The following is a 16,516-nucleotide window of genomic DNA, read 5'->3' on the forward strand; positions in this document are numbered from 1 at the left end:
CTCCCCCCTCTCCGATGTATATTACATATTCATGTTTCTGGGCTCTGTTACTCACATGCGTGCAGGGAGAAGTGTTTGCGCTCCGACGACCCAGAGTTTCCTGCGGCTGAGGGGATGGGAGGGGCCACAGACGAGCCCAAAGATCCCACCACTGGACGAGCAGTGGAGGTGGCAGCTCCTGCTGAGGAGCTGGATGGCTCCACCCCCTCCCCTAACAGGTGCTGGATGGAGTGAAGCTGGAAACAAGGGTCGGAGAGGAGGACGGAGGCAGCCCGGGATATCCTGAGAGGAGGAGAGGAGGAGGAGGAGAAGGAGAAGAGAACTTTATGCATCTGCCATCATTAAGAACCAGAGGAACATTTCACTTTCTCCACCAGGAGACCTCAACCTTTTATTTTTGAATGAATGAATAAATGAAGTGAGAGGCAGAAACCTGTTTCCTGCCTCCATGTTATCCTGCTGTCTTAATCCTTTCAGTATAAAATACCTTTCCACACAAATAATGATTTATGAATAAACTCTTTCAAAATAAAATCCTTCAGGAGAGTGACAGACTGATGTGCTGCCAGACATTTAATTTGAAACATCTGTGCAGGAAGTGAAGCATATAAAAATGAGTGTAGTGCCAGTGTTAGAGCATAAAGTCCATGGCCAGTTGGTCTGAAGTTGTTCAGTTAGTCTGTAGTTGGTAAGTTGGTCTGTAGCTTGTCAATTGGTCGGTTTGTCAGTAGTCAGTTGGTGTAATATTCTGGCCTCTGCATGATGAAATGTGTTTTTTGGTGCTGACGTGTCCTCTGTGTTTTCACAGGACGAATCCAGCGGGAAGGACGTGACATTTCAACATCTGTGACCTTATCACTACAGCAGCCATGACACTTCACACTGAGAGGCCCCTCCTCTCCTCCCAACTGAGATGAAGGATGAAAGGGAACAGATGAGGAAATGAAGGAGGTGATGAGGGACTAAAGGAAGAGATGAAGAAGGAGATATGGGACTAAAGGATGAGATAAAAGAGGACATGTGGGAGGAAAGGAGGAAAGGAGGAAATGAAGGAGTAAAGGAGGAGATAAAGAAGGAGATGAGGGGCTAAAGGAGGAAATGAAAGAGTAAAGAAGAGAGGAAGTAGTAAAGGAGGAGATAAAGGAGATAAAGGAGGAGATGAACAAGTAAAGGAGGCGATAAAGGAGGAGATAAAGGAGGAGATGAAGGAGTGAAGGAGGAGATAAAGGAGGAGATGAGGAGTAGAGGAGGAGATAAAGGAGGAGATGAGGGGGTAAAGGAGAAGATGAAGGAGATAAGGGCATAAAGGAAGAATGAGTGTCACAACGTTCAGGCAGGAAAATGTCAGTGACATTTTCAGTCGCTCTTTAATTATGAACCAACAAAGGGCAAATTACACGCGGACCAGATGAAAACTACTCGAACATGAATGAACTGTAATGAAAAATTAATCTCCAGGTAAAAAAAACAAAAACGATCTCTGTCCACCGTGTCTAATGTCTCACGTCATGGTGGACGACCACCTGTAGATCTGAATCTCATACGTAAAAAATACAAGACATCTGAAGACGTAACAAAGTTTCAACATTTAAATAATATTGAAACAACGTTTGAACGTATTTTGAAAACTGCTTCAGCAGAGACGATGGAATCTGTGGCTGAGACGTCAGAGTCACAGAGTTATACGTAGACGGAGCGGACAACAACTCTCCACGGCGTCACAGAAAACTATTGACCGCCGATGATTCATGTTTCCATTGCTGCTGATCAGAGCTGGAGCCAATAAAAATCTGTTACTGGAAAGTCATGTGACCTGGGAACGAAGGCTGCTCTCTGACAACAGACATCTGTGGGTTTGGCGTCCAGGGTGAAAGGACGTCACAGAGATTCCGGCCTCGCTCGCAGCTCGGAGACACAGCAGAGCTCAATGAAACACACCACAGTCCATCCAATGGTTGTTGAGCGTTTCACTCACTCAACTTGATGATGGCGCTGGCTCTTACTGCAGTTCATCCTGAGGAGAACACGGACGTCTGCAACACATTTCCTCGAGAGTCTCCGCACGCAGATGAGACGCTTCCGTCTGAACGTCGGACGTTCAATGAGATGTGAGACGGACACGGACACAGAGACGAGTCTCCAGGTTCTGTCTGTCATGAGCACTGAGCTAAAAGAGAAAGACTGTCCCATTTATTTATGACACCTTATCGTTTACAGCCACGAGGGAATAATGTGAAAATAGTATCAAGTGCTCTGGATTCAATTTATACTTAAATAAACTACAAAAGAAAAATCCCAGCGTTTTTGTCCAATCAATGTCCTCTACAGAGTGCAGGGGGGGGGGGGGGTGACAGGGGAAAGCGAGGGAGAGAGAGACAGAAAGCGAGAGGGAAAGGCAGGGAGAGCGATTGCGAGAGGGGAGGAGGAGCCGTGTTATAGCCTGAAACAGAAATAGAGAAACAAGCGGAGTGGTGAAAAAAAGAAAAAGAGGGGGGTCTGAGATGGGTGGAGGATGCTGACAGGAGGAGGGGGGGGCTGGAGGGGGGTAAGGCTGGAGTGGAGGAGTGAGAAGAGGGAGGAGGGGGGAGGAGGTGGAGCTGGGAAAGCACCAGCAGCGACAGACTCAGCTCAGTTAGAGGTGGCAGTGAGCGCACACAGCTCAACCTCTGCTCGCACATCTGGCATAAGCCTGGACTTTCACGTCTGGAGACGGACAGGCGACTTTCCTCCTCTTCTTCATGTGGTGTTTTCTACTGATCCTCGGAGGAGAGAACAACTGGACCGGGATCAGGAGGAGGAGAGACGGAGAGAGAGTGAGAGAGAGGGAGGGAGGTTTCATGTTTCAGAGTTCACAGAATCCTCCTGCTGCTGAAAAGCAACACAAAGAGGAATTTAACGAGCTGCCGGATTAAAGCCACAGAGACTGAGCCTCCCGCTGCCTGTGTGAAGTCGAGTGGACAGGATGCTGACTTCTCCGTAAATCTGATCTGGGGCAGGCTGTGGGCGGCGTGCAGCCGGGGGCCGTGATTCACAAAAACCCAACTTAGCGTGGAAAGGGGGAAAAAAGAGATGCTACAAATGAGACGAGGCCCCTTTGTTGTAAAAGAAGCAGCCGAGTGGAGACAAGAGTGAAAGTTGAAGTCTGGTTAACTGCTTCAGGATAAAGAAAATCCACCTGGAGCCCGAACGAGGAGTCAAGCAGCTCCAGAGGTCGAGGACACAACCCGGAGTAAAAGTCATGGACAGATTCAGGAGGTGAGGAATCGAGTCTGGAGGCACTGAGGTGCAGCGATGGGAGAAATTAGAGGAAGTTTTCTCTGACAACGTTGTAATACCACCTCGTCAGCAAAGTGTTCCATCCATCTCTCCCTCCACACTTCTCTCTTTTAAAAGCAGGGTTGGATTCGGCAGATTTTTTTTCTCTCCCCTCCCCGATAAATGCAGTTGGTTTTTCAGCAGATCACCTGCACCACTAACTGTGTTGCCGCTCCGGATGGCTGCCATGTTGGCAGGTGGATGCAGATGTAGTCGCATCATTCAACATTAACCGGGCTGGACAAAGTAAAGAGTCGGAGCGCTGCACAAGCTCGCAAGTGGCCACTGCAGCGACACTGTTTGTGTCCTGCAGCTTCTACACAACAGAGCAAAGAGGGTTTGTGAGGCTGAGAGAGATTTAACCGTTTACACTGGCAGCAACAGCAGAGAGAGGATTCACCACACGTGACGATAACAATGAAAAACCTGTGTGTTCAGACTCGTGTGTTAGTTGGTCAGGAGTCGATTTATGTGCAGCCAAAATGAGATGAATCGCAGAAGGAAGGATGTGAAAAGAAAAATGAACTGTGGGGAAAAGTAGCAGAGAAATATTCTTCGTCACAAAGAGGACGCTGTAAACTGATGTCCACCGCCTGCTCCTGCTGGCGTCATGTATGTTGGTGGTAGTGCTGGTTTCCTGCAGGGTGTGGTGGCACCAACACTTTCAGCAGTGTCACCATCATGGTGGTCTGTTGTTGTGCTGGTAGTTTGTCTGCAGCTCGCCCAGCTGAGTCCCGTCCAGGCCAACATCTGCCCGTCTCAGGCCTCGTCCCCGGCGGAGAGATGCCTCTGTGCCTCGGACATCGTCAGCTGCACTGCATCTGGTCTGGACGAGGTCCCCGCAGAAATGCCCGTCTCTGTCGTCACTCTGGATCTCAGCCACAACCGGATCGATCAGTTGAAGGCGGGCGCCTTCGAAGGACTTTCTCGACTGGAGACATTACGGTTGACTCACAACCAGCTGACCACTATTCACCTGGGGGCTTTTCACAACATGTCCGGGTCACTGCTCCGACACCTGGACCTGTCGTCCAATCAGCTTCGTATTTTGGAGCATCACTATTTCCAAGAGTTGTCAGGATTGGAGGAACTGCTGCTGTTTAACAATCGTATTGTGCAGGTGGAGAGCAGGGCTCTGACGGGGCTGGGAAACCTCCGTAAGGCCTACCTCAGTCATAACCGACTCACTCACTTCCCCTTCTTCACCATCCAACAGCACAGCCACCCTCACCTGACCATGCTGGACCTGTCCTCCAACCGCCTGCTCAAGCTGCCCATGGAGGATATCGCCAATTTACCCGTCACCGTCCAGAAAGGACTCTACCTTCACAACAACTCCCTGGAATGTGTGTGCTCGATGTTTGGACTGTTCAGGCGCTGGGAGCAGAGAGAATATGCCTCGGTGACAGACTTCAGACAAGAGCACACCTGTCGGGTCTATGGGATACAAAAAGGTACCGTGCGCTTCTTCCAGCACGGCCGCTACTTTGACAAGTGCAACCTGACTGCGACGAGTCTGCCGCTCAGCGAGCAGGAGGGCAGGGTCTCCGTGAAGGTGGGACGGGCGATTCTGCTGCACTGTGTGACCACGCTCAGCAGCCGCAGTGTCACCTTTCTCTGGGTGTCACCAAATCAGGAGTATGTGGTGCCGCCGGGGAACAACGGATCTTTCAAGATGTTCACCAATGGAAGCTTGGAGATCGTGGCGGCGCGTGCAGAGGATTCCGGTGTCTACTGGTGTATGGCCCTTGACCAGCAGCAGCAGCGCAACGAAACACACGAGGTCAACGTGACGGTGGTGCTGCACCATGAGAGCGAGGCTCACGAGTCCTTCAACACCGGATTCACCACCCTGCTGGGCTGTGTGGTGAGCCTGGTGCTCGTCCTCATGTACCTGTTCCTGACGCCCTGTCGCTGTCCTCCCTGCCGGAGGGCCCCGGCCCCAGCCGCCCCTAGCGTGGGGAACGAGGCCGGGGCAGGGAGCGCCCAGTCCTCCATCCTCACCCCGACCCCACCAGCGACCACCGAGGGCCCGGGCCGCAAGGTCAGTACCAACAAGCATGTGGTCTTTCTGGAGCCAATTAGAGAGCAGCAGAATGGCAGACTCAGGGCAGGGCCAGGATTGGGGGCGGTGCAAGGACACGTGGGGCCAGGTTTACTGCTAGGGCCAGAGCGGCAGCCAAAGCTCCACAGCCAGTCACAGCAGAGGGCGGGGGAGACGGACCACATCATGTCCGTGTTCTCAGACACACCCATCATGTTGCCATAGAAACAGGACAAACAGACACAGACCTGCACCATCACCACCTCTCGCTCACTCTCCTCCTCCTCCTCCTCTGCCTCACCCCCTCCCCACTGCACCCGCGACACGACCAGAGCAGAACCGCGATCCAGCTCCGACCCGAGGCCGAGTCGCCTTGCCTGAGAACAAATGCAATTTTCACACCACGAACATTGTTGACCAACTGTGCATGTAATTGTTAGAACAAGTTTGCACCACAGCCACGAACCACTGCACTGTGAGGGGACGGACAGGGTGGAGACAGTGCTCATGGACAAGACGTAGGCAGGACGGAGCTGAACTATCAGAATCCAATCAGACCAAAGAAAGACGGAGCCTCAAAGTCCGTTTGAGATGGGACTGAGAGACAGAGAGCAGAGACTGAGCAAACGTCAGGGGGCGAGGGAGGTGATGACCACTGTTAGCATGAACTGAAAACCAAACGCACGAGTCTGTCCCTTTAAGCACGGCTTTACCTTTAAGAAACACTTGCTACAGATGCCTTCTAGTCTCATACAGAGATGTAGAGAAAATATTTTTGTCAAGCTTCTCAGTGTCTCCTGTTCTTTTTTTGTGTCAGTTTAGAAGCAAACTGATGTGAGTGTATCGTCGTCACACTGTGAAACGTTTTAGAGTAGACAAGCTCCAGAAGAAAGAGCTTTTAGGAAGCAAAAATAGAAACTGTTTGAAAGGAGAGGTTTGATTCTGGACTCCTGTACCCCTCCTCTTCCCTCCTTCCTCCCCCCTCCAACCCCTGGAGGGTTGAGAACAATAGTTGAGCAAACAGGAAATAAAGATATAAATGAACAACATCGGTAGAGATTGTTGATGCCGGAGGATCAGAGTCTCCGTTTGGAGAGTTTATCTATTTGGTCTTTTTATATCTCAGTCTGGGACAATAAACGTGAAGGTGTATTGATAGACGTCCCGTCCCGGGGCCGACATGTTCTTTAACTTTTCCCTGTCTCACTGCATCCTGTTGTCCTCACACTGCATCGTGTCCTCCCTTTATCTGTGTGTTAATAAACCTCTGTATCTGAACATTGGCTTCTTATTAATACTGAACAACACTACAACACCAATGTTAAGTGTGTTTGTGTGCGTGTGTATGTGTCACAACCTTTCCGGTTACCGCTTCACATTAAGATTCACTTATTCACCATTAACCATCTGTTTATCGGGATCATATTACTGTTTATTAATTATCATGTTTTTTTCCTGTATGGTCACATTCTAAAACCACAGGACCATGAACTAAGAGTTTCCCACCCTAATTTGAGATTATTGATCATGACTCAAGAAGCTGTTGAACATGAACATTAATACTCTTCGCTCTACAGCAGGACCAAAATGGATTTCGGGGGGTAGATACCAATACCAATATATCAGCAAATCAAAGTAATTGATTCTGAAGATGTTGTTATCAAACCCTTATGACAGAAAAGTAATTGAGGTTTGATACTTACAGATAATGTGTCTGTGAACCAGAATACCACAGATTAAATGGTTGCTCTTCTTCATTTAAAGCTTTGTTTTGAAGCTGAACGTACAGAAACTCATCCAGGAGTCCACAGCTGTATTATCATATTAAGATTATCAACATCTGTAACAGATGTTACCTTCGTTCTTCCCTTCTCTGCCTCTCAGAGTTTGATCCAGACACATCATTAATCATACTGACAGAGTCCAGTGTTCTCCAAAGAACATCTGGGGAACCAGAACTCATCATTCCACACTGCAGCCTCCTGAACTTCTCTGGTACATGAACGCATCACTTCACACACACATTTGTACTGATGAAAACACAATCAATGAACCTTCAGCGGAGCCCGACACTGTTTAAGACTGTATATAAGCAGCAGCCTGCAGCGCTGTGGGAAAGGTTATAAACTAGAGGGTCAGTCAGTCGCAAACCTCCACACAAACCTAATGTGATGTTAACCTCAGATGTTATGCAAGAATGCAGAGAAAACACACACACACACACACACACACACAAACACACACACAGTGTTCAGGTAACATTAGTCTAGTGGGGCGGGGCTCCACACATGTCAGTCGACGACATTAAGACTCATAACTGACATTAATTCAGAGGCTGCAGAACTCCATAGTGAATCTCGATGATTTTACAGTTTCTGTCAGTATCACAGTGATCCAGTGACAGTTCTGGATTCACTACAAACAGCAGCTGATCACAGTCAATTCAACTGCTTTTATTTTTTGACGGTCTGACTGATCACAGTCAATTTAGCTGCTGTTAATGAGACAGTCTGATGTGAACAGATACAGGTTCATTTGTATTCAAACAAAACACTACAACTGCAGCGAGTCAGGGATTTTCTTTTCCCCATCGTGCCTCTCTCCATCATGATGGATGGGTCTGATCGAGTTGTGTGTGTGTGTGTGTGTGTGTGTGTGTGTGTGTGTGTGGGGGGGGCACTTATATGAAATGGATGGCAGAGCTGACATTAAATATTGAGAAGGCTTTCCCTCATGCTCAGTGTTTTGGTGGAAATGACTGTACAGCACTCAGCTGTCATCAAACACACACGCACACACACACACACACACACACACTAACAAACACAGAGTCTGAACTCAGGCTCAAATGATCTCACAGAACCACAGAACAGGAACAATTAAGTTCAGACATGAGCAGATTTTCTCTCAACAACATGTGAGTTTCCGCAGAAACATCCCACAATTCAAATGAAACGCTCCTGCTGCATCGTGGGTAATGTAGGCACCCAAAGATATGGATATGAGAGGATGAATCTGTGGAGTTTCTCATTAATTTGCCATCAGATATGAATCTAAAAAAACATTTATATTCAAAAAGCTCTTCACAACTTCGGCTTCAGAAGTTATATATACAGTCAATGATCATTTTCATATTCATGCTTTTGATCATCTTTGTATAAACGATCAATGGAATAACTGGGATCGGCAGATCAATCAATACGTTTCCTTTAGTGTTTAATCAGATTTAGATTCATTAACTGTTGGAGTGACTGTTTGATAATTGATAAAATAAATTATTTCATATACAGCTGGTTATTTTCTGGGACGCTCACTAATTCACTCTAATGTCAAATACAGGAATTAATATTATGTAAATGAGTAGATTAATGGCAGCAGTGTTCATTAGTTTAGCGCGTTAGCTTGTGTTCTGGCTCCATCTGTGCACCGACGGAGCCAAGTGACGATTGACGCTGCGCCAAATCTGTCATCAGTGTCTTCCGTCGACAGACACTGGACGTCCAGCAGCAGACACACGGACGGGTCAACGTCACACTCTGACACACTAAATGCGTGTAGGCTACAGGAAGTCTTTGTGTGTGTGTGTGTGTGTGTGTGTGTGTGTGTGTGTGTGTGTGTGTGTGTGTATGTGACTGTGATTGATCCTAAAAACAGACACACACGTTAATGTGTTCATCTTTTACTTAACCTTTGACCTCAGCCGTAGAAATGTTCCTCCAGTTCCTACATTGGTATGTAACTCTAATGTCATTTTTTTTAAGAATCTTCAATTGCTTCATATGTCTAAAATTCTAAACAACCTAAGCTAAAAGGTTTTGTAAGTCAATGAACGATAATTAATGATAAAAGTAATGAAATGTGTTATAGATTTTTTTTTATTATACAAAAATCCAACATTTGAATTTCAATTCTGCTAAATAAACACAAAACATATTGATCTAAAAGAGTTCTTGAACAAAATATTTTTTAAGTCTCCATCAATAATTTGAACTACGAACATTTTTCCATTTTGGAGATATAACATGATGTTGATGAGGTTCTCTCATCATGTGGTTGTTAGAACATTTAAATGTTTTATTTCCTGAAATACTGAAAAACATCTTTTGGCCCTTTTTTAAAAAAAGGCTTAATAACCGTCCTGTTAAAACCCTCCAGAGTTTCAAATTAATATTTCAGCAGATTCACCGAACTTTTTAAATAGATCGTCGTTCTCAGCTTTCATGGAGCTGAATGAATCAAGTGATTTATGTTTATTGATTTTAATGGTGAAGCTGAAGTTATAAAAAGGTGGATTTATTTTGGTCGTGAACTAAATTCTGAACCAAGATGGAATCTCATGTTTCTGTCACTAAAATATTATTTGAACTTTTTCTCTTTTTCCTTCATCTCTCTCGTCCCTCCATCCTCTCTGCTCTCTCTACCCCCTCTGTCCTTGTATCCTTGTTATAATCCTCTCCTTTCCTCAGACCTTTCTCTCTAACCTCTCCTCTTTCCTTCCACCTGAATCCTCTCATCTGTCTCTGTAAATCCTCCATCTCTTACCTCTGACCCTTCACGTCTCCGTCTATCCCCTTTTCTCCATCTAATTTGCCTCAGAACTTACTCTTTGTTCTCCCACCCTCCATCCACACTGCAATTTATGCTGCTCTGTCGTTTCCATGGTAACAGAAGACCACCAGGATGATGGGAAATCTGCTCCAGAGCCAACAATGTGTCACACACACACACACACACACACACACACACACACACACACACACACACACACACACACACACACACACACACACACACACACACACACACACACACACACACACACACACACACACACACACACACACACACACACACACACACACACACACACACACACACACACACACACACAGTTATGCAAACATGGATGTGTGTGTGTGACTGAACTGAGCCGTCTTCATCTAATCAGAGCCAAGAAGGAAACGGTGAAGTGTGTTGGAGGCTTCAACACCTTTAACCTCAGGTTGTGAACATGTGAGAGTCAAAAGATAAAGCAAGTGGAGCTGAACACGGATCAATCAACTCTGGGGACTTCACCTGAGAACCAGACGTAAAAACAGACCCGAGATCTGTTTCTCTCTTCAGCGTCACTGTTAAAACTGCGGCAGGTTCACACTCTTCATCAACGCCTCGTCTTCACCTCTCAAACGCTTTGTCCACGTTTAAACAACTAGAGTTTCACGGTGGTAACTGCCATAAAACATAAGAAACCAATAGAAAAAATATAAACCTAAAGAAAATATAAAAATATAAACCTATAGAAAATATAAAAGCATGAAGCTCGGGTGCTGTAAAAAATTTTTTAAAGTGAGTTCTGCTCCTGAACAAAGGTTTATTAATGCACGTCTTACTGTAGCATCATTTTTTTTCACACTATTCTTCATATTCTGATGTAAATGTTAATGTCTGTTCATTCCGGTCTCATCATTCAGACTCTTTGCAGCCGGATTTTGGTCAACATTCAGCATCAGTCTAGAGCGTGTCACTTGTTTTCACCAATCACAGACAAGAGGCAGAAACAACAACAACAACGCACAGCAACAGACACAATGCAGGAGTGAAAGAAAAAAAAATGAAAGTGTGTGATACGGATGAAGGCGTCAGGTGGATGAAGAAACATGTTTTAATTAAAGGTTGTGTCGTGAACGTTGACGACGGACGAACAGAGTCAGAAGTGATGCTGGAGAGACGACTCGCTGAAACATCACACCTTCATCTCACTGAGGCTGATCAGTTCAGAGGAAACTCTGCTTTCACTGTGGTAATAATAAAACCTGGTTCTTCTCCTGATTCTAGTTCCTGGTGTGTTTTTAAAAACATTTTCTCACAAAGGAGTTGTATTCTCCGTCACTCACGAGGTGAGAGTATCTACAGAGACTGAAGGGACACACAGCTCATGTAATACAGGTGTAAATAAAGTATTTGTGTTTCTGCCTCTTCAGCCAACAGGAGCTACACATGAGAGAGTCACGTTCTATGTTGTCTATGATTAACTACGAATGTTGTGTTTCACCTCAGTGTTGTTGGGAGATTCAAGTTATAGATACAGATCATGAAGGAAGGCAGCCGGAGCGTTTCTAATAACATGGGATGCAAATGACCCTGAGACATCACACAAGACAAATGGTTGTCAACACAACATGGTTGAGTTGCTATGGCGACCTGCATGTTAGCCACGGTGCGTTCGGGAGTGAGGTCGCGGAGATGTCGTGCAGCTGTCAGTGTGGTCGTGACAGTTTGTAAACACAGGTTTAAAAACCTCACATGATGTCTGAGGTGTGTGACATCATCTGCTGCTTCGCGCTGAACCTGTGACGGACTGAGAGTCAGGTGGACGACAGCTGTGGTTCATATCACCACCTGTTTCATAAACGTCCTCATCAAAAACAGATCAATCATTTGAATCTTCACGTTTACTTCAAACTAGATATATAATCCACTCGCCCTTTAATCAACTGGAAACCTCCTCCGGTCATTCTCGTTCTAACTCTTCTTCAATTCTTTCTCTGTTGATCTCCGACCCGTGTTAAGGGCAAGTGCTAACGTTAGCACATTTGAAAAATGATTTCACCCTGTTCAACAAATATAATTTTTGGGAATCTTTAAGTTGAACAATTCAAACTTAAGTGAAACATTTTTCTATCTTGACGTTCCTGAAGTCTTGAGACAAACTGTCATAAATATTAAGGGTAAAATAACACAACTGAACTAGTTTATTTCTAGGTACGTCTGTGTTTGTGTCCATGTACAGTAGAAAAGAAGACCATGTAACACGGATCATGAAACTATCCCGTCACAAAGACCTGATAAATAAACGAAATCACTGTCTGCCACATTTCACAAGTCGCTTCTATGGGTTTTTTCTGTAAAAGTGAAGAGATGTGTTTTCTTGGCAGACCCCCCTCCACCCTCTCGCTACCCCACCCCCTCACCACCACGGAAGCAGCTTAATCTCGGAGTGTCAGAGTGAAACAGAACAGGCTCCGTGTTGGACAAACGAAGACGAACAGTGATGGATGCCTCAGTCTTCAGGCGACACACAACACAACAACACTGTCACAATGTTAGTGTGTCCGTCTGTGTGTTGTACAGACACAACTGACGGATGGAGCTGCTGTGGAGGAGAACAAAGCTCCATCACTGCAGTGACACCTCACGTCTAAACTCCACATCACAGAGACGGAAATCCACAGAAGAGTTGTAAACTCCTGGGGCACTGCACTGAGGTCAGATATAAACTTTATTTTTTTAACCACGCGTTCACCGAGACAACCAGATGAGTCGTGAGGGTAACTATTCACATTTACTTGTTACTGGAGTATTCCACTAGAGGGCACCACACAACTCAAACTGTATAGAATCTTTGGATTTAAATTCTGTACAAAAAAACAACAACATGGCGACATGTTAATCTGTGGTTACTGCTGAGATCCCAGCAGAAGAAAGTGATCGCTGTACCATCACAGACGATATGTGAAGCCCTTCAACCAGCAATGTTGTGACGATGGCGAGCATTTGCCCCTACGGACCAACCGGATGCAGGATTCACGAGGTAGCCAAGATGCCTACACATCATTTAAAAAAGCAAGTATACCTCCAACTTAATAACGGACATAGGCAGCAGATGACATGTTTTGAACTTGCAGCTAAGTCACCTGATTGCTAACCCGGAGGCAGTCAGATGCTTAGCTCCGTGTGGTTCTGGTCATGTTTGGCGTTTTTTTAACTTCTGCATCTTTGAACATCATCACTTTGTAAATGATATGACGTTGGTCGTCCTGCTCCTCACGTCAGACTCTTGCTCAGCTGGGTCGTGTTGCTTTGTGCCGTTGCTGCACAATTGTACTAATGTTTACCGGTTTCCTGTTGCCTGCGCTGTGCACCGTCTCTGACGAGGATTATTTATGTTGCTGCTGTTCTTTGTGGCGTCTTGTTTTCTTATCTCACCCCCGCTGGCTAACACTCGCACAAACACCGAATGATGCGCATTGTTCTTAATACATAATCAATAAAGTAAATGATTCAAACTCTACATGACTGACTCTTATCTTTCACTTCATCAACCTGCTCATCATCGGTAGCCGGGAAAATGAAATCAATATGTGTTATTACCGCGTATCACCCTGCTGTTCATACTCTCCATGAACACGTTGTTTTTTTTAATCTTAGAGACAGCGATGTCCGCCACCGTGACCGTGGAGGAAAACCTTCCTGAAACCACATCCTCTACGTATCAGACAACAATTGTCCCAGCTGGGAGGGGAGCCGTGAGCACGGAGCAATAAAACTCTCAGCAGGACGAGAACAACATCCCCAGAGCCGAGGCCTTCATGCTCCAACGCTGCTAAGCTAATTAGCCCCAGTTTCAATCTAATATTTGAGAGGCTGCAAGCTGCTTCTCATGTCTTTCAGCCTGAGGTAATGGACAATAATTAGCACCATTGATTTCCTACAGTGTGGAGGGGCGAGGGGCAGGGGGAGAGGGGCGAGGGGAGAGGGGCAGAGGGGCAGGGGGGGGGGGCTTGTAATTGTACCATTGTGAACAGGGGGAGGGAGACACAAGAATGATCGACAGATGAAATCCACAGAAATAACACCATTGAAATAAATCGGTGAGTCACGAGTCAGAGTGACAGAGGGAGAGAGGGACAAGATGGAGGAAGCTCCTGTCAAATCAGAAACACTGATGTGACGAATGTCTCAGGTTTGTGTCACATGATTTATCGGAACCAGAAATACAAGTCAGTGAAACAAATAAATATTCTATTATCTGTTGTGTAAGGCGTTGCTGCCCACCACAAGGCGCAGCAGCATGTTGTAAACCAGGGTGTTTTATTTCCCCCGTATTCTGATGTCGAACACGAAGATAGTGCTGTGCGTAGGCTGAGTCCGAATGAACTGACCACATGTGACCACGCTCAGCTCAGACATGAGGGAAGAAGCTGCTGGTGCTAGCATAGCCTCACTCATCATTTACCCACAGACGCTGTGACTTGTAACTCCGCCCAGTCTGAAAAGGTCACACAGCTCATCACAACACCGTCTGAGCAAAGACTCGACTCTATAGAAGGTTAGGGGTTTTGTCTGGATGGAAGAGGAACAGTTGATACATTTAGAAATAGTTGATTTATCTTATCTGAGTTGTTATTTTAACACAACACACCATGTTACAGAATCATATGACGGTGCACATGGGGTTTCGTGTTTGATGACACATGAACAGAACTCCAGTTTTTAACTCAGCACACACTGATTTTAATGATCAGCATGTGTTCATTGTTTCAGGGACTCATTCAGTGTTTGTAGTGAATATCGATGTGGTGCCTGCTGAGCGTTTGTTTTTACCTTTTCAATTAAAACGACTATATCTATAGACACTGAATAAAGATGGATGACAATGGGGGATGTTTGAGAACAAGTGAAAGTAAATTTGAGGAAATCCCCTTGAGGCATTTCCAGAGATATCCAGTTCAAAAGCATGAGATGGACGGACTACGGACGACGCCTCCGGCCACAGCAGAGACAGAAATATAGTATGGACGGTGAGGATGAATAAAACATAGAGCATCAGACAGGACCTGAGCCACCGGACGTCCCGTCCTCCCGGGAAGAGGACAGGGTTCAGGGTGAAGCTTCAGAGGGTCTTCGTTTCGGGATGAGGATGAAATATTAATGTGAGAGTGATTTCATAAACGACACATCTGTGACGTCAGACTTCTATATGTATAAATATGGCTATCTGAAGTCATTTCTTCATTTATTTTGTAAAAACACAAAGAATGATGGATTCAATCCACCATCTAACAAACACAGAAACACAGTGTAGAATCTGCTACACTGTGATCGTAGGTGGTTTGAAAAACATAGCGTTCAGTCCGTCTGTGTAATTTTTTCACCAACACAGAGCTGATGGATTCTGAACTCTCTGGTCAATGAACTCCATTATGTGTGGACACTAATGGACCAATAAGACGCAGGAGAGACGAATCGCTGATGGATCGTGTGGGGACGGAGCGATGAGACCACTCACCTCATGTTCCCCATGTTCTCTGAGTATCTGAGGCTTTCATCACTCACACCACAAACTGATGATTCACAAAGGTTCAAGAACTGATTCGTCAGACAGAGTCTAGGTGAAAGATGAGCTACAAAAGATGTGGAAACAGGCAACGATGGTGGCAATTTTATACTTATACAAATAACCTAATGTGGAAGACGTTTAAAGATGTGGCCGTTCTATATATACGATTTTAAAGGGAACAAAATTTTAAATATGAGTCAGAAAGATGAACAGTAAAACATGTTCATTATTCTCTCAAGTCAGACAGCTGCTGAAAGAACCACAGACATCAACAGACGTCTACAGACTGAACAGCTGCTCTGTTTGTCTGCATCTACGTTCAAACCTGATGCTAACACAACAAAGAAGCTTATTTATTCTGATCAGCTGCTTTAGCTCCACGTTAGCTACGGGGCTAACAGCTGGAACAACATCTCTGCCTCCTGTTCTTTATGTTCTGAGCATCGCTGTCTCTACCTGCACTTAAACCCTAGCGTGTCTCAGAAGTCAGGTACATAGATAAACCACATGAACACAGTTCAGCTCTTGGCCCTGTTCCTATTGGTTAGACAGCGACATTTGTTAAAACCAGGTTTGATTCACAGTCAGAACAGATCATCCACACAACCAACAACACTCAGGAGCATCACAGGTAAAAAAAAAATCAGCTCAGACTCACCCCTGTCTGTCTCCATCCACAAGAATCCGAACCAGGATCCCTGTGACAGCAACCAGGATGGGGTAGTGGTCCACACTCTCCAGACCTGCAACACAGACACACAGCCGTAAGACTTGACACAGACTGCAGTGTGTGTGTGTGTGCGCGCGCGCGCGCGTCTGCGTGTGCGTGTGCATATGTGTACCTGGCAGTCTTAGGTTGACAACACGATCAAACAGGTTCTTCTCTGCCGTCACTCTGTTCAACACCTGGTTCAACAACTGCAGAGGAAACACACAACAACTTAATCATCAAGTCGTGACCACAAAATAAATCATCATTGTTGCTATGGTTACGTCTACCATCCACACCACTGGGTGTGGGGAGTGGATTATGTGGC

General features: G+C 45.7%; 2 protein-coding genes across 4 annotated transcripts in view; one reads left to right on the top strand and one right to left on the bottom strand.

Moving 5' to 3' along the window:
* The window catches only part of LOC118309444 (E3 ubiquitin-protein ligase RNF123), a 50,691-nt gene that overhangs the window by 15,298 nt on the left and 18,877 nt on the right, over window positions 1-16,516 (bottom strand). For all 3 annotated transcript variants that reach the window (XM_035631571.2, XM_035631572.2, XM_035631573.2), the window contains exons 35-37: window positions 16,322-16,397; window positions 16,138-16,222; window positions 56-282 (exon numbers count right to left, since the gene is read on the bottom strand). In XM_035631571.2, coding sequence (XP_035487464.1) covers window positions 56-282; window positions 16,138-16,222; window positions 16,322-16,397 — 388 coding nt within the window. The remainder of the gene's footprint in view (window positions 1-55; window positions 283-16,137; window positions 16,223-16,321; window positions 16,398-16,516) is intronic.
* Window positions 2,606-6,637, top strand: amigo3 (adhesion molecule with Ig-like domain 3). The gene has a single exon (XM_035631574.2). It carries the CDS (start codon window positions 3,926-3,928, stop codon window positions 5,582-5,584), a length of 1,659 nt encoding a protein of 552 aa, XP_035487467.2. The 5' UTR covers window positions 2,606-3,925; the 3' UTR covers window positions 5,585-6,637.

Source organism: Scophthalmus maximus, chromosome 6 (assembly GCF_022379125.1).
Source record: "Scophthalmus maximus strain ysfricsl-2021 chromosome 6, ASM2237912v1, whole genome shotgun sequence".
NCBI classification, from domain to species: domain Eukaryota; kingdom Metazoa; phylum Chordata; class Actinopteri; order Pleuronectiformes; family Scophthalmidae; genus Scophthalmus; species Scophthalmus maximus.